The 20784-nt window shown below is 45.8% G+C and overlaps 1 protein-coding gene across 17 annotated transcripts in view; it reads left to right on the plus strand.

Moving 5' to 3' along the window:
• bahcc1a (BAH domain and coiled-coil containing 1a) overlaps positions 1–19291 on the plus strand; it is a 56953-nt gene extending 37662 nt beyond the window's left edge. For 9 of the 17 annotated variants that reach the window (XM_078083729.1, XM_078083733.1, XM_078083737.1 and 6 more), the window contains 21 exons: positions 654–925; positions 1247–1592; positions 2286–3233; positions 4616–4785; positions 4906–5042; positions 5232–5348; positions 7901–8015; positions 8311–8545; positions 8855–9049; positions 9207–9380; positions 9506–9789; positions 9993–10073; positions 10486–10612; positions 10705–10819; positions 11202–11277; positions 14345–14453; positions 14607–14723; positions 14828–14989; positions 15445–16685; positions 16819–17055; positions 17191–19291. In XM_078083729.1, the coding sequence (XP_077939855.1) occupies positions 654–925; positions 1247–1592; positions 2286–3233; positions 4616–4785; positions 4906–5042; positions 5232–5348; positions 7901–8015; positions 8311–8545; positions 8855–9049; positions 9207–9380; positions 9506–9789; positions 9993–10073; positions 10486–10612; positions 10705–10819; positions 11202–11277; positions 14345–14453; positions 14607–14723; positions 14828–14989; positions 15445–16685; positions 16819–17055; positions 17191–17400 (5468 nt within the window). In that variant the 3' untranslated portion in view covers positions 17401–19291. The remainder of the gene's footprint in view (positions 1–653; positions 926–1246; positions 1593–2285; positions 3234–4615; positions 4786–4905; positions 5043–5231; positions 5349–7900; positions 8016–8310; positions 8546–8854; positions 9050–9206; positions 9381–9505; positions 9790–9992; positions 10074–10485; positions 10613–10704; positions 10820–11201; positions 11278–14344; positions 14454–14606; positions 14724–14827; positions 14990–15444; positions 16686–16818; positions 17056–17190) is intronic. The other 8 variants (XM_078083740.1, XM_078083724.1, XM_078083738.1 and 5 more) reach the window with 6 other exon arrangements.
• Positions 19292–20784: the final 1493 nt, after the last annotated feature.

Consider the following 20784-nt stretch of genomic DNA (forward strand, 5'->3'; position numbering starts at 1 on the left):
AGTGTGGGCCCACTATTACCCAAGTGGGACTTCTGTCATAGCACATCACCCACACCAATTTTAACTGCTCCTTAAAGCCACATATTGAGAACGGTTTCCCACCCACAGATATCAAAACTAAGCCTCCTGCTGGGCTCCATCCCAGACTCTTTTCTGCGATGTGACTGGACAGGTGGAGGTTCTTTGGGGGAATTTCCACTCTGAAGGCTCCGGCGAGACAAACTTGACTGTTTTTCCAGCCCAGTGTTTTGACCTGTAATCAAACTACAGCTGCCCACCCGCCCCCCCAAACATTACATTTAATTCTCATAGCAGTTCTTTTTAGAGACATTCAGTTTCAGGGAAGAGTGTGGGATGCTACTGCCTAGGGAAATGTTGTTCTATGATGTCAACATTTTTATTTCTAGAAACACAATTTTTCTATGTAGTTATAAAATGTGGATACAATGATATTTAAATGCCCCATAATGGTTTCTCTGTTTGGGTGTGTGGGATGTAGATAATGACTGCATAGGGATATGGGTAGCACAATGTTGTATTCAAGCATTGTGCACGTAGTTTGTGCACGTAGTTTGATGTAAAAGGTCCATTAATTGTGTATTTGCATGTATGTAATTTTGTTCTAAGGTATCCCTCCTCCTTTTTCTCATTAGATGTGATGGAGCAGCCAGGGCTGTGGCCCCCTGTGTATGGTGCCCGGGGCCCACCCTCCCACATGCAGCATCCTGCTGTGTACTCCCGATCCCAGTTTCTACGGCAACAGGAGCTGTACGCTCTCCAACAGCACCAGCAGCTCCAGCATCAGCATCAACATCAGCACCAGAGCCACCAGTCGCAGCAAACACAGTCTCAAAGCCAGCAGCAGCTGCAGCACAGAGCGGTGCATGGCATGGACATGCAACATCATGCAACCCACAATTCACAGGTGATTAAAACCTAAAATATGGGAGAACCATCGAGATTTTGAGTGAAGAGTGTGATTGAATTAAATGTATCCATCTAGCTGGCTATCTACACGTACAAAAGTGAAAAAGCAGAGTGAGCGACATGACCGTTTGTTCTATTTTTAACTCCTTGAATATTTTTATGGGCTTTCTCACAGGGATGCAGTAAATCACAGAATATAGGCAGACAAGTAGCTTTTATGTAACGGTTATGGTTAATGTAGAAAATTCACTACATCCATTTTTTATCAGGCCCCTCTGTAAAAGTAGAAACCTAAAACAACTTCATTTTCTTGCCACAGATGCAGAAGAGGCCGGACGAGCCCTCGGTTGAACTGGAGGAACTCATTTCGGAACCGAGAACATCGAAACCTTCCAAGCTTTACTCCTACAACTCGTCTCAGAGGAACAACTCTTCGCCCGGGGCCTGCGGCGCTCACCTGTCCCCCTGTTGCCAGTCCCCATCTGTACGTCCACATCCCAAGAGCACTCCTTCTACACCCTGCCCTGCTCCCAGCCCGGCCGCGGCAGCCCCGCACTCACCTGCCATCAGCCCTGCACCGCCTCAGATGCTCAAAGGGGCCGAATCGCAGGACAAGCGAGTGGAGGGACAGCCCCCCCAGGATTACCCACAATCTCTGGAGCCCGGTAAGCATAATACGCAAAGTAGCTCCGACACAGCAATGGAACAGGGACAGTGAGTTTTTATATCGCTTGGAACAATATATCCGGTGACAACTGGAATAGCTACTGTTGTTGATGATCCTTTTTGTCCGCTGGACTTGTGCCAACATGTGTGGGTGGCTCCGTTGGCAAGCCGCTGATTGACTGAACGGCTCAAGGCTGCCGAAAATGGCTGCCGGCTGAGCTGGGGTTTTCCACGACCGTTAAAGCGGTAATGACGGAAAAACACCTCAATAGCGGCCCGCCGTTCCTCCATCACCCTCCACAGGCCCAGCGGCCTCTTCGTCATCGTTAATGTCTGGCTAACGGCGAGCCAGAGGAATTGTGTCAGGTGCTCTGATGAACCAAAGCCTGTCCCACTTCAAAGAATACACACACACACATTTTCATGAGGTTCCCTTGGCTTCCTACTGCTGGGAGATCAAGGCAGAGTGCAGATCCTTTTTCTTGCGTTATAATCACTTTTGAAGTCAAGGTAGCAAGGGAATTATGTTTGGAATCTGCCTGATGTTCTAGACTTTAGCTTCGCATTAAACTGTGTATTTTCATCCAAAATGACTCTCACTAAATGATTTCATGAGACGTGTGGAAAGGTTTTTGATCGGAATTGTTGTCACTGTTGATCATTTCATTAACTATATTTCGTTCTCTCTTCAGACTTGCCTCCTGGTTACACCTACCCTGATATTGCCATGGGCTACAGGAGTGGGTCCTCCGCCCAGGATGATCGACTGGCTGAGCCAGCTGACCTGGAAGCAGTCCAAGTGGAGCCTGCTGACCATGCTCCTCGGCCTCTCTCCGGCCTGGGTGAGGAGTTAGCCTGCCAAGCGGCGGTCGGGCCCCTCCCAGAGCCGCTCCCATCGGAAGAACTACAGAAGGAGGAGAAAGAAGAAAGCGTGGTGGAGAGAGTTCTGGAACAGAGGGAGGAGGCGGAGGGAACAGCAGTGACAGCAGCCCGCTATGCGCCTGGGGAGAGGGAGGTGGTGGAGCAGGGGCCCGCTGAGGAAGAGGGCACGGTCTGCCCCCCTGCTAAGAGCCCGGTGTGCGAGGCGGCTTCCTGTCCAGCCCTCCTTTCAACAGAGGAGCTTAAAAGGCCAGAAGCTGTCATCACCTTGGAGGAGGAAGCGGCTGATGAGGCGGAGGTTGATAGCCAGTTGGAGCATGCTCAAAGGGTCAACATGCCTGGAGAACAGGAGCCAGAGCTGCCCACCGTCATTGAGCTTGACCCTGCTTCCCCTGAAACTGCTGAGCCTCGGCCCCCATCCCTCGAGGAAACAAAGGGCAGCGAGCAGCAGCACCAGAAACAGACAAACTCTGGCGACGCCCCAGTGGATTATGTGTGTCTTTCTGCCTCAACTTCTGCCCCAAGCCCGAGCCAAGCAACTGTTGCTGCGCCCCACAAACCCCTCGTGCCCTGCTACTGGAGTCTCGAGCTGCTGATTGCCGCTGCCTTCTGCACCGACGTACCTCCATTCCCGTTGTTCCCTCTCGGCACCCCTCCGGTGGCCCCGTCACAGCCCAGTCCCCACCATGGTATGGAGCTTCTGAGTGAGCTGGCAGATCTGGAGCTGCAGCAGCTAAAGCACAACTGTGGGAAAAGCCAGGGTGAGGGGACAAGCGGGGGGGTCTTCCCTTACTCATACATATACACACACAACAATCCTAAATGTTCTGGCAGTTTATTCTATCCGTCCTCTTTGTCCACTGAGGCAATCTCCCACTCCCTCCTCGGGCCTGGCCTCCGTCACTATGCGTTGCCCCCCTGATAGTCCTCTCTTCCTGACGGTCTCGAGAGCCTCTGGTGGATTCTACCATGTCCCCAGATAGGCTGTCTGCGTGCTCGCTCGCCGTTTCTCTTCTTTGGTGTGTTAAAAGGCACTTTTTATTTCTAAAACGCTGTTCTAACGCCGCAAAGGCCTCAGGAGAAGGAGAGAGGAAGGAAGCAGGAGGACAGGGCTGAACCACCAGCGAGGGGTGTACGTCCCCCCCCTGCTCACTCCCTCTCCTTCCCTTCCGGCTTTCCTCGGGGAGCTGTCTCTCCGCCCCTCCGTCCCGCTGCCGTTTGATTCACACGTGTGCGCGCACGCACACGCAAAGGCAAATACAAGCATTTTAACAAAAGGGGAAAAACAGAGACAGCAATTGGCTTCCCTCTCTCTCTCTCTCCCACACACGTTACTGAAAGTTAGTGAGTAATCATCAAAGCAGTCAATGTTTTCAGCACCCTGGAGCATTGCCTGGCTAATTAGACACCATTGTTTTAAAGTGCCTTTAAAAGCTTCCTTGTTTTTCAAAGCGCCACGTGTTTTATTTATTCATTTTTTTATATCCATGCAAAAGGATGTTTTGTGTTTACCACGGCATCCTAATGCATTTAACTGCTTCCAAAAGAGGTTCTATAAAAAGGGTATCATCAACCGATTCTAGAGGCAGTGATGTTGTCTTTGTGAAGCGATATTGTTGACGGCACAAGAAAGAGGCACATGTTGACTCACAACGATTGTCTTCGTCGAAGACGAGAACTAAAACGAGTGAGAACCATTTCTATTTATTAATTTACATTAAAGACGCGAGATAGTGTTGCCGTACAAACAGAACTGCATGTTTCTGTTCTCTGACTAAACTGCCGTCCCTGATATTCAGCCTTTTCCTCAAAGGGCAGAGAGTCCATTCAGTGCCACAGGCAGGTAGGCTATATATGAAGAGCGTGGCCCAGATGGTCACTGATATTGCAGCATCTGGTCAGCCCACATTCACATGACCTCTGAAACGATATGCCGGTGCGTCCTCATGCTCGTTTAAGAAGCCCAATTCATTCAATTCCTGTATTTCTATCACAAGATGCTGAAATAATAAGCTAATTAAGCTTTAAAAAAGAACAAGATTTTTGTGACAGCTTTTAAGGTGAAATATCTAGTTCAATTGCGCCGATCGTTGAAGTATGGATGGACACGACGTGAACTAACAATTGTTTCTTTACGTAACAGAAGAGGAGTTGCTGATGTTTGACCTCCAGAGCCTTGCTACGCTGGCCACAGCCCGAGCTCTGGAGATGGGCACGCAGGAAGGCAGCAGTACGGGATCAGGGCGACACTTCCCCGCCCGCAGGATCCTCAATCTACGAAGGAAATGTAGCTGGACTCCTCGCAATGAACCAGTGAGTAGTTCAATTTGATATAAATTAAAATACACGAGTAGTTAGGCCAATTTGAGGAAATGGTTTTCTTATATTTTATGATGTTAGTGATATTAAAAATAACCACCAATGATACCTCAGGTGTGCCCGGCCAAAGGTGGCATGGAGACAATGGACGGTCCTGAGCTGGCAATGCGTGTGAAGCTGGCTGAGCTACAGCGACGCTACAAAGAGAAGCAAAAGGAGCTGGCTAAACTTCAGAGGAAGCACGATCATCAGTGAGATCTTGTCCTCCTTTTCCCTTAAGCTTTGGAAAAGCCACACACATTTAAACACAATTGCTTCTTGTTTTTCAGAGGGTTCCTCTCTTATTTGATGCTGCAACCTTTTGACTTTTGATGCGTGCAGATTCTCAGACCACCCCTCTCTCTCTCTGCTCGTCTGTTTACGTCTACCTTGTGTGCAAGCAGGAAGGAGGAAACACCTCGCAGCCCCGCTCGACGGGGGCCGGGCCGGCCAAGAAAGCGGAAACCCACCCTCACCACAGGGCCAGTGTCCTCATCCGAGGGCCAAAGAAAAGTCAAGTGAGTATCACTCAGCCCATCTATGCTGACTGGCTATAGTCCAAAGTTGCCTGATAAGCCCCTCTGTATCGCTGACATACAGGGGCATCCTCTCATTGGCAAGAACAGGAAATGGGAGAACACACAGCTGAACCTTTCAAGGAAGTCTTCTTGAACCCTTTCAGATCTAATGAACACTGGCATTAATTGTTTAACGGCATAATGAGTGTCAGTTGTCCCTGAGTCTGCTTGCACAGAATATTTATGTGTGCTTGATATATGAACTACACCTACCTAGAAAACTGCTCAATGGTCTTATCAGGCTTCAACAACACTGAGCTTAAACCTCAGTGGCATTACTGTCTGTTGGGGTTTGGGGGGAACTGGCTGTTGGCCGGGGGTCAGGAGGGTGACAGGCAGAGCATGTATTTAGAGCACTGCGAATTCTCCTGTAATCTGTCCCAGCAGGGAGGATGTGACACACCACTGCCATTACAGCCTCACAGGGTCTCCGAGGGTCCAAAGGATGGTCAGACTCAGGGAATGTAAATAGAGAGGGGGAAAGATAATGCAGGATACAGATTAGAGGGTGTTCAAGAAACTGGGACCATACATTTAAAACATAAAGCAGGGGGTCCTGGGCAGTTTGGTGGAGGAAGGGGGAGGAAGGCAGTTTGGTGGAGGAAGGGGTTCCTTTCAGGCTTCAATTAGGCTTGTCATCGGGGTTTGGAAGGGCTTAGAGTACTAAATGTCACCTCGCAGTGTTCCCCCGTCTGCCATCTACTCTTCTCCATCCTTTTCTCGCTGTGGTTTCTGGGCAACAGTCCATCGTGTTCCCAGCTGCCTCTCTGCGTTGTCACCTCTACTCTCCTTCCACCCATGTGCCCCTGCCCCCCTCGCCGGGCCATTACTGATCAGACTGGGGACGCTGATGCTGGGTGACAATGACACCCGAATGAAAGGGTAACAGGCCGGGGCCCTGCAGCGAAAGCATTGAGGGTGGGTAGGTAGGGCCAACATGGGGGCTGCGTGGTCCTCTGCACGGTACTGGACAATAAACCGCAGAAAATATTTCTGCAGAAATTTGAGCAACAGTCCAATCACTTCGTGGAGGCAGCCTGGTGTTCACCCTTTTGTTTCTGCGCAGGCGTGCGTGTGTTTGTGTGTGTAAAATGCAGCAGAGAATGACATGACACGTCTGTAAAAGGAACATGCAGACTTGGGACTGATTAGCCCACAAGTTGTGTTACATGGCCGGGTTACGTAAAAGCCTGTGCCCCACCTGCCACTCATGCCACTACAAGATGCTTACGCCATGATGGAGCGCAGTAGGTCAGTGGGTGACAGCCCGGCCTTTTAGAATCTCCCTCCTTGTGTGTGTGTGTGTGTGTGTGTGTGTGTGTGTGTGTGTGTGTGTGTGTGTTTGCTAGTGTCTTAGTGGATAACAAATCCAATCCTGCCTAAGCATTGTATGCATGCAGTTATTAGGTATGGATGCAGCTGTGCTCATGAGCATTCATGCAGGCATTGTTTGATTTTCCTCCTGCATCTGTGCAGCGGAGAGGATTGCTGCTAAACCAGAATACCCTGCTAGTTAATTCTGTTTAATTAGTCACTGTACGCTCTGCCCCACCGGCCCCCGAACGAGGGGGGGGGGGGGGGGGGGGACTCTGTCTCATTGGGTTTGTCAGCAGCGCAATGCGAGCCGTGACGGGATCTGCCTCACAGGGACAACTCACACTCCACTGCCACCTCCGTCACTCTCCTGTCAGTCAGTGGGCAGACAGTCCCGCTGCCCGACAATCGCCTTCATTCTGTTACAGATGCACGCTGACACTCACTTCATTGTGAGATTTACACACAAACAAAGCCTGCATACAAAAAAAAAGAGAAGCGCACACATTTGATCGCAGACAATGAAATGTGGTCGAACGTGGCAACAAAGGACTAAAATGACACATTGAAGCTGCATATTCATCTACTTTTCATTTACCAAGCTTATTCCGTAAAGCGATATCGAGGCTGCACGCACAGAAGAGGGGAAGTTAATCTTTTGTTTGAGCATGGATGGCCTGGCTCATGTCGGTGTGGTCCATGGGCACACTTCCAGAGGGAAATGCAAGGGCATTTGGAGTGGTTGGCCTGTGATGCTGCTCTGTGTAGGGGAAAGAGTGCGCCTCAGCGATGTGAAAATGCAACTGGACAGCTATGATATTCACTGAGAACAATAGAGCAGCATACAAGTGCAATGCCTTCCAACCGCTCAGTGCATTTTTCAAAGCCATGCGGCGCTTCAGAGGCTGCACAGACACTCCCCAGATGAAGCATTAAGGCATCTTATGCCACACCGCCCTCAAAAAATCCCAGGTTCCTTGTTAGATACCGATTTTCAAGAGTGTGTTTCAGTCACTGGACTCTCTGTGTCCTTTTTTTAAAAATCATTCTGTTCATCAGACATATTGGATCTAACAGAGAGGTGACTTAACTCCCCTGTGATGTGCTACTCCCTTTTATTCTTTCAAACCACTGCCCTTCTTCTCTAATGAATGCCTCTCCCTTCTTTGGACGGGCAGGTCGATGGGGGCGGGGCTCGCTCTGTCGCCGGAGGACCTTGGAGGGGGCGGTGACAGCCAGAGAAGGAAGAAGAGGCTGTCCAGTCGAGGCTTTGAGCGGCTCAGCAGCACACAGGTCAGGGTCCCCTTGCACTCCTCCCTTTTGTCCTCTACGCATCTACAAATGAAAGAGGCCACTCTTTGCGTTTTGATATATTCCTTTGTTGCACACTATTTCTAATTAGGTTCTACCCTCAGGAGTCGAATCCACTGGTCTCCATATTAATATATTTTTCATTGGGGCTTTAACTGTTCCTTTTTCTTCTCTGTGCGTGAACAAATGAGAGCGCTCTCCCTCCGACGTTCTGATGCTTTTGCGGTTGCTGTGAACCGGGAGCGTAACTGGCTCCCTCTGGCTCTCTCATCTCCAGCAGATAAAAGCGCAGGGCTGCAGAAAAAGCAGTCTTCACAGCCTTCTCAGCTCCAAGCTGGCCGACGATGTGACTCAGCTCAAACAGAAAGCCCACAGTAAAAAGATTCTCTCAGGGAACGGCTCCAGGGACAAGGAGGTTTCGCCTTGCAGCTCAAAGTCAAAGCATGGACACAGAATCCAGAGCACAAGCAGAGCCGAGTCCAGGCGAGAGTCTGGGGGACAAAGTGACACAGGTAGGGACTGGATACCACAGCATTTTTTTTATACCTTTTGTTTTTTGCTTTATTTAGCATAGATAGCAATACCTGATCCAATACCATTGTTTAATCAACAAGCTGTATGGGATCATCTTTTATGTGTGTAGCAACATTTGGCTTTCTTAACTTGGTCAACAATGACCCGTTCTGGTTATTGTAGTTTGTATTGGCCTGATATTGGTATTGGTGGTGGTGTAACCCACGTTTTTACTTTCATAACTCTCCTAAAATACCATTCTGGACTTTTTTGATTTGATTTTTGATGAGTTCTGCATATTTTCTCAGCAGCCAGTGTGGACAGTGGTCCCCAAGAGAGCTGGACTGGACTTGTGCACCGTGGAAGTAAAAAGGGGTCCTCCGCCCTGACACAGGGCTCGTCCCGCCTTAGCCAGCCCAGAGCGAGAGATCACCGCGGTCAGAGACATGACGCGACGGAAGAGGGAGAGAGCTCCCCTGTAGAGAGTGCCTCATCTGATCAAGGTGAGTCAGTGACCGCAGAGAGCCACCTATGAGACATACACAGTGATGGGTGACAGCAGCCCACTATGGCTCTTTAGTAACCTACAGTGTCGGTTTATATGAACAGTGAAACAATTGAATAAAAAAATTCTAATGAATTATGTGCTATGTCTATTAGAAGAGGAAGAAGAAGAAGGCAGTTATGACACTGATGAAGGTCGAGACTACCGAGCCCACCCTCCCAGAGAAGTCACCTCTAGCTCCTCCGTGACAGGTCCGAGTCCTTCATCGATTGTAAAACTGGAGGCCAACCAGAAAGCTAGAAATAAAAAACAGAGACAGGAGCTTTATGGTAAGATCGTCCTTTGAAACAGCTTCCTAAGTCAACAAAGCTGCCCGACATCTTCATAAGCACCTGTTTTGCAAAACGATATACATGTATTTATCGTTCTGGCTTGTCTTTTTCTTTTTCTTCAGGCTCCCAGAGTCTGTCTGGAGCCGAAGGGGAGGTGAAAGTACGGAAGAAGCCCCCTTGCACTCTGGGCCTGGCCACTGCGGTCAAAAAACGCCGTGAAGATCCCCGGTCGGAAGGGGTGAGAAGGCCATGTGGACCCCGGTCCAAAGAGCCTCGCTGGGGCAGTCTTGGGACCAGAGGCAGCCGCTACCGGAGGAGCTTGGGACTCGCCACCTTCCCGACCACCAGCGAGAGGCTAAAGAGGGCGACCCGCAAGAGCACTATGTTAAGAGGAGCAATCAATAAGGTCAGCAGAAAGTATTTCTTACGTTTTAATACTCTTGCCTGTCATTTACACTCTCCCTGGAATGAATCCTTCATACCTTCAAAAGGACTTAAATCGTGCAAACCATGATTACCTTACTGCACCAACAATGGGACATAACCAGTGCTCGTGATGCCATGTCACACTCTCACTTATCGTTTAAATCCTCATATTGTTTTCAACAGAGGAGAACTTGCTGGTCAGTCGGGGGCCCATCTTCACAGAGTGAGGAGGGCAGCAGGGGACGAAGGAACAATGAGCAGCAGGTACTAGTGAACACAGTGAAGCAATCAATCCTTCATCAGAAAACCACCAAAAAGAATCTAGTTATACAAAGTTTTAGTCTTACTGTCCAAGATTTTAGATTTTATTAAAAGGACTTATCACATCGCACATAGCTCAACCTCCTGCTGAGTAATGTAAAGGGAGGAAAGGGATGAGAGAGAAGATGTGGGATGGGGGTGGCTCACACCTACTGCTGTGACTGAGTGAAGATATGGCTACTGATCGGAGATAGTGCAGGCATTGTGAAGCCCCCTGTGGGTAATTGCTATTTTGAGTAATATACTAAACAATTACTTTTTTTCTTCTTTCACACTTTCCATCTCCACATTTATTTTCTTATCTACTCTTGCATCCATTTATTCTCCTGTGCACCCCTTCTGTTACGTTTTTCAGCCGAAGGGACGAGCCGTGAGTCGGCTGCTGGAGAGCTTCGCGGCCGATGAGGGCTTCCAGATGGATGGCAGCAGCTTCTCAGAAGAGGAGGACAACAGCCTCTCATACAGCGACAAAAGCCCAGAAGGTCAGAGATACAACTGGACACCTTGTGACTGTGTTTCAAGCAGCCTGTAGTGAAATGCCAAATTTGATGTTGTTCACTTTTTCCATATGCAGTCCCCAACTGTGTCGTCACCAAAGAACTCTTAACCGATGGACTCAAGGTCCTGATCTCCAAGGACGATGAGCTTTTATACGCTGCAAGAGTTCATACGCTGGAACTTCAGGACATGTAAGCACAATGCAGTAGTTCAAGTGGCCCGTGAGGGTGTTTTTCAATACACACGTGTCCTGTATTTAGGATGATATAATTAACAGATATAAGGCCTTTTCACATTTGGATCGGGCCAAAAAAGGTCGCTATGAAAAGGCTCTTGGTCACTCTTGGTCTTTCAAATTACAGTGACACATCCTTACAGACATCAGCGCAGCACAAAAGAAATCATTCATGCATGGTTTATTGCATCTCTGAGTATCAATACGGCCACTCCAGCGCAGGCAGCAAAAAGACGCTTTAACAGCAAGTGGGAGTAACACATGATATGGGAGCCAGGCAAGCATAATACCGGCATCTGAAGAATCTTTTCATGTCTTTGCTCTGCTTTTTTCTCTAGCTTTAGCATTGTTATCCACGGTGAAAGAGGAAACCGACCAAGAATCTATTCATTGGAGCAGCTGCTACAGGAAGCTGTAAGTTCACCTCACTGCACTTAAAAAAAAAACATCAGTTGTTTGGTCTTTTCAACACTTATATTTCTCTTAAATATCATTCTCACCCTCTGCAACTCTCCATGGCCTTCCAGACCTTCTTTAGCTCTGCCAGTTCTTTCCTTTTTTCTCTTCAAACATCCCTTGAATGTCTCTCAGGGTCACTGAGGCAATTTAAACCGCCCTAAATACAAATGACATAGGGAAGGCCGGAACTTGGTGTGGGTTGGTGTGTGTGTGTGTGTGTGTGTGTGTGTGTGTGTGTGTGTGTGTGAGTGTCAGTGGATATCCGTTAAACCCAGCTCTGGCTGTAGGTGGGATAATAACAAAAAAACAAAACAAAAGAAAATTACTTGATTAATTGCATGATTTTCTGTGATTAACAGCAATTAATCACATTATGTGAAAATTCAATAATATATAAAAAAAATAGTTTACTGCACACTTTTATTTTAAAGTAATGTTATCAGAACAATATAAGAGGCACTCTTGGAGCAACAGCAAGTTAACGTACAGTATATTAATCTATTTTCTTTTTTTCTGAATAGATACGAGAAGAAACATTATTACATTTGATCAGGGAGCAGCATAAACAGTTTATGTTCAGCAGTAAGGGTCCCGGTTTGAGTGAGGTGGTCTAGCACAAAAAAAGGACTTTATATGGATTTACTTTGAATCTCAGTCAAAGAAAAAAACACTTTCAGTAGAGAAGGTTGAGCAGTTACCCAATGACAAGATTAACTTTTAACGTTTTTTTATCCATTTCTCAAACTTTTTTTATTCCTCTGCACCAAGCCTGTTGACACACAAGGTCATTTACGTTTTCGGATGATAAAGAACCTCTATTCTTCTGAACGATATGACCAGCAAGAGATAACCACCTTTCACCGGGTACAGATGTTGTACTTCAGACTGCTGTGTGAGTCAAGTCTCAACAGTTGGTGCAGCCGTCACTCCGTTTCATACAACTCGTGTATTCTCGTTACGGCGTTGCGTGTTGGGGGAGGCTCGTAGCGTAAAGGACGCTTTATTATTCTTGCGTTGGTTTGTCGACAGTTCTCGCGCACAACGTTTTCTCCAACGTAGTATGCCAGTGGAGTCTGGTACTGGTTGTTTGGGTATGTAGTCGGCTGACATTGATACTGTGTGACGCTTTAGTGGTACTTCAGGCTCGTAATACTTCAGGCCCGTAGTGCTCCGGTGATAAGCGACTTCCGGTTTGCAGGCTACAAATAGCTTTGCTTTTATCGACAACGCCGTCTGGTTGAGATTTCAAAGAAAATGTCCATTTTAAAATGTAGTACCTTGCTCCATTTCCTTGGTTAATGTGCACACTGTTAAGCAGTCCCTACCCTCCCAATGCTAAAAAAAGCACACATTTATAACTCGTTAACGTGCCCAGCTCTAATAATAACACTAATACCTGTATCCTTTCACTTCTTCAAGTGTAAATGGAATATGGCGTGAACTTAACATCCCCCTCCTCTAGTTGTTCAAAGGCTTAGACCACTGACAGTCCGGGGTTCATGAAAAGAAGCCATCAGCTGATTCAAAGGTGTCCACATTATAAGCGTGCATCCATACTATAAACCGCAGCACATTCATGGCTGGTGATCCTTTGCATTTATGTAATATGTGCTTCGTGCTGTGCTCTGCGTATAGAATGGAGTTTTTGATGTTTACTGCAGCGGGTCACCATCCTATTTTTTTCCCGGAGAGACTGCTATAACAACAATAACAACAGCTAGTTCAGCTAAAGAAAAGCCACCACATCTTCTCCAACTGTGAAAATAAGTCTTCACTGTTGCCAAACAAGGCACAAGATGTTGTGTTTGCACTTAAATGTTCAGAGATGATGACATGATTAGCAGACCAGAGTGTTACAGGTACGGTGGGGCCTTGGATTAATGGATGTGCATCAATCCATAACGGGAATGAAGCAGCTTTTGAAAAGCCTTTGTTATCATCGGGAAACATTTATTGCCAAAATATGTCAAACATACAAGGAATTTGTCTTGGCGGTTGGTGCGTGACAGATCATAAATCACCTGAAGTTACGAGTGATAGTAGTGATTATCAGTATACAAGTTACAGATTAAGTATTCAGCATGTTTAGAAATTGGCTATAAAACAACTTAATTGGCATACATTACAAATGACAGTTACTGACCACAACCTTCAAGTATGAAACCTTGTCTTTAAAGCTAGCTGAGATGTCCAACACAGGTGCATAGTATTCGATCACTTTTTTTTTGTACATCTAAGAGCAACATGTTGTTGTTTCGATCCTTCTATTAGCCATGTGTTACTATAGCATTGAACTCTCCACAGGAGAAGTGTTCACCAAGTTCCTGCATTTTTGCAGTGGAAGATCACACAAACCTTTGTCCATTTAATATTAGATCGCTTGTCACCTCCTTCCTCTAATCCATATTAGCCCACTCATTCTCCCGTTAGTGCTACATGGAGCTCGTCTGGCAACTTTTCCCTTTTTAAACACTGATCAAATAACAGCTGGTCCTTTTCATGCCAGACATCAACTATCTTGTCTTTAAATTAGTCCCATAGCCATTTATTTGACTTTGACACCAACTCCCAGATTTTCACCATGGTCCAACTACCACCCACATGCACACCCACATCCACACCCACATCCACACCTCATCAGTCAAAGGGTCCCTCGCCATGGCAACAGTAAATGAAAGCGACCTGAAAGAGCCCCCAGTGAGTGGCGGATGCTGGGGCTGCCTTCATTGTTGGAGGGAGGATCTGGCAACCTGCAATCACAAGCCCTCTATTCAGGCCCTCTTTAGTATTACTCAGCAAGTCAGGATTTACTGCATCATGGCTTCCGTTCTTTTCAGCCCTGACTGGCACATTGGCATGAGATAAGTGCCGCTTGGAAATGTGGCACAGTGGCTGCCCGTGCACAATGCTCAACGGCTCTCACACAGTCTTTCTGTATGTCTCTGAGCGTGTGTGTGCATGCATGTCTGCGCGTGTGAGCAGCCTGCAATGAATCTTAATCATGTTTTTGTCTGGCCTTCAGGTCCTGGATGTACGGCCAGAGTCAGAGACTATGCTTAATGAAGGAACCAGGGTGTGTGCTTACTGGAGCGAACGCTCGCGCTGCTTATACCCGGGCTACGTTCGCAGAGGTGAGACAGCCGCTTTCTCTGTACCCTCTTTTCAGTAATGACTGACTGACCTCTGTATGTTTGTCTACTTATTTAATCATCATCAATTTTTTTATTTTTTTTATTTGGTAATATTCTTGCTCAACTAAAGAAGTGATTTTTTGTCTATTTGAGGTGGTTCATCTGATGAGGGGAAGCAAGGAGGAGTGATGATAGAGTTTGATGATGGAGACAGAGGGAAGATTTCTCTCTCAAACATCCGCCTCCTGCCTCCAGGATACCAGATTCACTGTGAGTGTCTTCTCTCTTTGTAACTGGAAATATTTCCTTTCATGTTGCACCGTTTCTTTAACTTGTAAGTTAAGTGCTAATACTCATCTGCCCCTCGTCATTAGGTGGGGAGCGGTCTCCTGCGCTGCTGATACCCACCGAGGCCACAGTTAAGAGAGGTTCTAGTCTGGAGCAGGCTCCTCTCAATGACAGGCCTGCTGAAAGATACAACATTATCAATACTTTAACTAATAGCCAAACTCCACCTCTTCACAAAAGAAGACCAGGTAAGAATTAACCTCAGAAACTGTTCATTTCATCTTTTATTACCTCGAAGCTGTAAAGCTAAGAATCACACAAAATACATCCTTAAAAAGAATTCTTACCGTGAGCTACGTATTGAAACAAAAAGGTTTTTATAGCCGTACCATTACATCAAATTAGTCATTTTATAGATTTTTTAGGGGATTTAAGTTTTCTCTGAATACAATGGGTTCATGCACAGAATTTAAAATGAGCTTTGTTGGTGGGTTTGTAGACCGCTTAGTTATTCCCAACAACACAATAGCCTTGCAAAAGATTTACACACCTTTTCACACAATGACTACATTAACTTGTACAATAGCCGGTCTTACAAGTGGATCAAATAAACTGGCCAGCGCTCAGCATGTGCAAATAAGACATATTTCAAAATTTGCCTTGTATTGCTAAAATAACATGACATGTATTTTGTATATTCTAGGGAGACCAAAGGGTTCTGGTAAAAAACAAAAGCAGCAGGAACTGCAGGCTGAGAAGGCCAATAAAAATCCTTCACCTTTTCTGGGTTGGCCTTCGTTGAGCAACAACAGGAAGAGGTCGTCTGACAACCTGTTTGAGCTCAATGGGGCACCCAGGAAGGCCTTAAGAGGCAAGGAGGATGTCCTGTTCCCCTTGGCGAAGAACCAGCCAATGGCTTCCACCCCGGCCAAAGGACTTTTCAGCAGCAGCTCGTTTGAGGTGGACTCCTTCAGCAGCATTGCAAATGGCTACTCCTCCTTCTGCACTCAGTCCACAGGGCCGAATCAAGGTTTATCTCTAGTTGCCAGAAGCGGGACATATGGCCAGAGGCGCAGGCAAGATGAGCTTGTTGGTCCGAGAAGCAGGAAGTCTGGACAAGAGTTCCTAGTCAAGTTAGACCATGAGGGAGTAACGTCCCCCAAGACAAAGAACAGCAAGGCTCTACTGTTGCGAGGCGGCTCTTCCATTGTGAGTGGCATGCCAAGGACAGAGGCCTACTCTCATCCAGTCCTGCTGGTTAAAGACAACAAAAAGGGGGGTACCTCCAGAGTAGAACTTCTTCGGAAAGGAACCACACCCCAAAGGAAGCCCTCCTATTCTCTGCGTCTGGATGAATATGGCGACTCAGGCTTCAGCGCCCACCGAGACTGTCACAGCTCCTACTCTGATCTGGATGATGAAGAGGAAGGGAGGAGGAGGGCTGCACTGGCTGCAGCCTCAGGAGGTCTAAGGACGGCTGGCCGCTTCCTTTCTCGTCTCTCCGTGTCCTCCTCGTCTTCTGGTTCCTCAAGCTCCTCCTCTTCAGGGTCTATCTCCAGTTCCAGCTTGTGCTCCTCAGATAACGACTCCTCTTACAGCTCAGAGGATGAGGAGAGTTCTACGGTAATGCTTCAGAGTTGTATGTCTTCCCACCGAAGCCTCCTGCAACCTTCTGAACCTTCCACGTCTTCAAGGTCACACCAGCACTCATTTGTGGCCAAAGCTGTGGCTGTTTCCAATGCCAAAGGAGATCCCTCCAAGCAGATCTCCAACAGCAAGTCCTTAAAGAGGAAGGAATGCTCCAGTTCCACCTCTAAACCATCCAAGGATTTTGTGAAGAAACCCAGGATGCTCACCGATGACCCCTCATTTATTCCAAGGCCTAAGATGTCTGCATTCATTGCAGGACGTCAAATGTGGAAGTGGTCAGGAAATCCCACACAGGTAAGAATCAACTAAATGTTTCTAATCTGGAATTTTCTTTCGGAAGCAAGAGGACAATGGAGACAATAACAATAATAATCCTCATATTAATCTTTATCAAATAAGATCGCTAAATTTATTTTCTTTTCCCCAGCGGCGAGGTCTTAAAGGGAAGGCCAGGAAGCTTTTTTATAAAGCCATCGTGCGAGGCAGAGACACGGTGAAAGTGGGGGATTGTGCAGTGTTCCTTTCAGCTGGACGTCCTAACCTCCCATACGTAGGTCAAATTGAGAACTTCTGGGAATCCTGGACCTCCAGTATGGTGGTCAAAGTAAAGTGGTTCTACCACCCTGAGGAGACCAAGCTTGGCAAGAGGCATCGAGATGGAAAGGTAAGTCTTTAAGGAGCTTACGATTTCATGGGGACCGTTGGTCATTTGTAGCATAATGGAACTTTCCAATGCGAATCATTTGCGTTTGGTTTCTAAAAATAATGATGCAACATATCCCATCTTTTTCCTATCCAGCATGCCCTTTACCAGTCGTGTCATGAGGATGAGAATGACGTTCAGACAATCTCTCATAAGTGCCAGGTGGTGAGCAGGGAGGAGTATGAGTGTCTGACTCGCAATCAGAAGCCGAACAGTACCTCCCCAAACCTCTACTACCTGGCTGGGACGTACGACCCCGCCGCTGGTCAATTGGTCACTACGGAAGGGGTTTCCATCTTGTGCTGAACCTCCATGAGGACACTACTGAAGGACTCCTTTGGAGGAAGGATAAAAGTCTGTTATTTTACCTACAAAACCCTGCAGCCAAGGAAGATACAAAGTGCACCTTGGGTGTACCTCAAGGATCCGTGGACTAAACGTCAGCACCAAAGCAGGGCTGTCTGAGGTTACACACTGGAGTCTACTGGCACCTAACCTTTGTGGAATTTAAGGAGATGTCAATTAACTGGTTGATCCTTTCAAAAGGAATGGAAGAAACTCTGGGTCGTCACAATATCAAACTAATCTCCTTTTAATGGATCCATAAGATTGACAGCTTCATAAATGCTTTTAGGACTCGCGTCTCTCGTTCCTATCACATGTCACCAAAGGAGAGCTGAGAGTTGTTTGGACTTCAAAGTCCTATGGATAGGTTCTGCGGACCAATTCTTTAGCCCTGCATAAGGGAATGGAAACAAAAGTGAGGCATGGGGTCTATAGACCTCTTCATTCCAGGAAAGTAAAAACATGTAAACGATGTAAAGTTGATGTCTGTAAATATTTTGAATTTGTCCCAATCAAGCCATACACTTCAGTACCTCTATCCTGTCTGTTCAGGTGTACATTGTACAGGTCAATTATTGTATTGTGGTCTGTTGTCTATATGTACATAAAAGCTATTTTATATAGGAGTTTATTGTATATATGAGATGTATCTTTCCATGTTTGCAATTGATTTATTTTTATATGGGTGTAGAATACATTACGCCGTTTTACCTTTGCTTTGGGAAGTCAGGATGATGGAGATGTTAGTGTTGCACTGCATATGCCCTGCTGAGACATACGGAGACAGACAGACAGAGCACAAAGAAAGAAAGGAGGATTAATCTATACGTTTATAACAGAAGACTCACTTTCTGAGAGAGAGGAGTCACGTGGCTTTTTGTAAAAGTGTTCTGTTACGTTGCATTAGTGTTGTCCTATTTTAAAAACACATTTTTATTTATGTACCTCTCAGTTGGTTATCATCACAAGGCAGATCTTCACTGGACTGCAATCACGGGTCAAAAATCATTTAAGTATAAGTATGACCTATTGACACAATATTTGTGTGTGATGAGTGTCCTGGCATCACTATAATCATGTCCAAACAAATCAATTTAGAACAGGACTGGATGTGAAAATGAGTTAAAATGACTACATAGTCCCACACTACGATCCACAATATACCAAAGTGTCTTTTATCCTCTTTATTTCCTTCATTTAAATCTAACACGTGTCAAGCACCTGTACTGAACTCAAATCAGACATCACTGGTAACTTATTGAACACATGTCCTCCACTATGTGCATACACACCCGTTTAGCATTGCGACAATGGTATCTTGCACATGTACCTGCAGTTTTGTGTTGTGCAAACATATGCGGAAAATGGTCACCTATGGACGTGACTATGAAGGTGAAGGTACTGGCAAAGTAAGATATTGATTCCTGAAGATTTGTTGGAATTAGTCTGTTGTAGTTTCATCAGCCTTCTGTGTCTATTTAGTACAGGACATGCACATACTCAATGCTAACTGTGAAGGACAATCACATTCACAAATTAATGGACATAGAGTAGGTTCTCTCAATCTGAAAATTACTTACATTTATTTAATTTGTGCCAAGTACATTTTGTCTATTTTTTTGTCTTGTTTGATATGCAATCCTTATTTTTTGTTCACAACGTTGTATTTTGTTTGCCAACATTTTATTTATTGTCAATGTTGCTGTTTGTTCATGCCAAGAGCGCTTTATAAGAATGTGACATTGTTTTTCTTGGTGTGATGTCGCATTTGCATTTCTTAAAAAAAACTGGCCTTGTAGAGGCCATCTAGTGAAAAGAAATAAAGCAACACTGGATTCTTCTCATCTGCAAACTCTGTGAATTAATTCTATTATGCTCGCAATCCGCTCCATCCTACTGAATCTGCCATTTGATTGATACATTTATGGTCTTTGTAACGAATCATATTCTGTCTTTGAAAGACGGAATATATTTAATTTTCTCATCCAAATGGGACATCAACACAATTATATACCAAAGAGGTGATGTTTTAAGAATATCATTTTTTTATTTTTATATATGAGTTTACAGATGTTACCTAAAACAGAACTAGTTAAGTCATTTGACCTTGAAAATCACACGGTAAATGGAGAATGATGATAAACTGTGGCCATGGCAGCTGATCCCTTTTTTGTGTTATGTACATCACATACATCATATGATTTATGTGCTCGGCTCTGTCTTTTATAGTGGGGAGTATTAATGGACTTCCCTTAGAATTTGGAGACTCTCTGGATTAATTTGTTAAGCATCCCACGCATGAGGCCCGTTTTTTGCCCAAATCGTTTTATTTATTACAATAAATCCTTTGATGTAAGTGCCTAGGCTAAACTAAGTTCATTGTGAGCTATGAGTTGCCTGAAAAATGGAGGCAAATCTTTCACAGCATCAATTAAAGCGTACTGGGTTTAACTGCCAAGCTCTGCAAATATGATGTGGACCAATCAGGGATAGATGGGATTGTGATTCAAGATAAATTTAATTTTAATTTTAATTTAATTTAATTTCCTTCCTTTTTTCTTTTGAAAATAATACGTTCCATCTTTGGTTTTTGTTTCCGAGGGGTGGCTAACTAAAGCTAACTAAAATTAAATTTTTCTCCCAAGACCTTATCAAATTGGAGTGCGTTAAGCATTCACATGGATTTGTAAATTTGTATACATAAATGCATCATAAATTCACATCTCTTAAATGAAAAAAATATGTAAAGGAGGACACTCTAGTGGAAGTCAAAGAACACCACATTACACACCATGAACCTTAATTTAGCCAGCAGCAACATGAGAGAGCAGAGCAGCAGGTAAGTTCCACTTTCCCACAACATCACCCTTAATTGTCAGCATGAAGACCTTTGCATACTCATCAGTTGTAACAAAGCCAATCTCTGTACCCCGAATCAGTGAGACCACCACCGGCTGGGCAAAAAGTTGACTTGACCACGTGTATGGGTCAGTGAACTTTTTTTTTTGTCCTCCATGGAGCCTGACTGCCGCCACCCTTCCCCCTAATGCCCAGACAGGGGCTAATCGGCACATCAGTCATCTCCAACAGCGGCACATTGATTATAAACAGCTCTGTTTACCAGCCCAACCTTTTGTGTTGTCTGTGGCCACATCCTCGTGGCTGGACCAAGGTCCTTCCTGCATTATCAGCGTTGGGGAAGGTGGGAGTTGAAGAATGGGTTAAGAGTGGGTGTGTGCGGGTCTCAAGGGTCTCATCCTTTGACAGGGTTTTGCTTCACCATCATTCGTCGCTTCATGTGCTAAGATAAAGGCGGACAATGGAGTCTTCAACAGGCATCCAGTA

Source organism: Gasterosteus aculeatus, chromosome 11 (assembly GCF_964276395.1).
Source record: "Gasterosteus aculeatus chromosome 11, fGasAcu3.hap1.1, whole genome shotgun sequence".
Lineage (NCBI taxonomy): Eukaryota > Metazoa > Chordata > Actinopteri > Perciformes > Gasterosteidae > Gasterosteus > Gasterosteus aculeatus.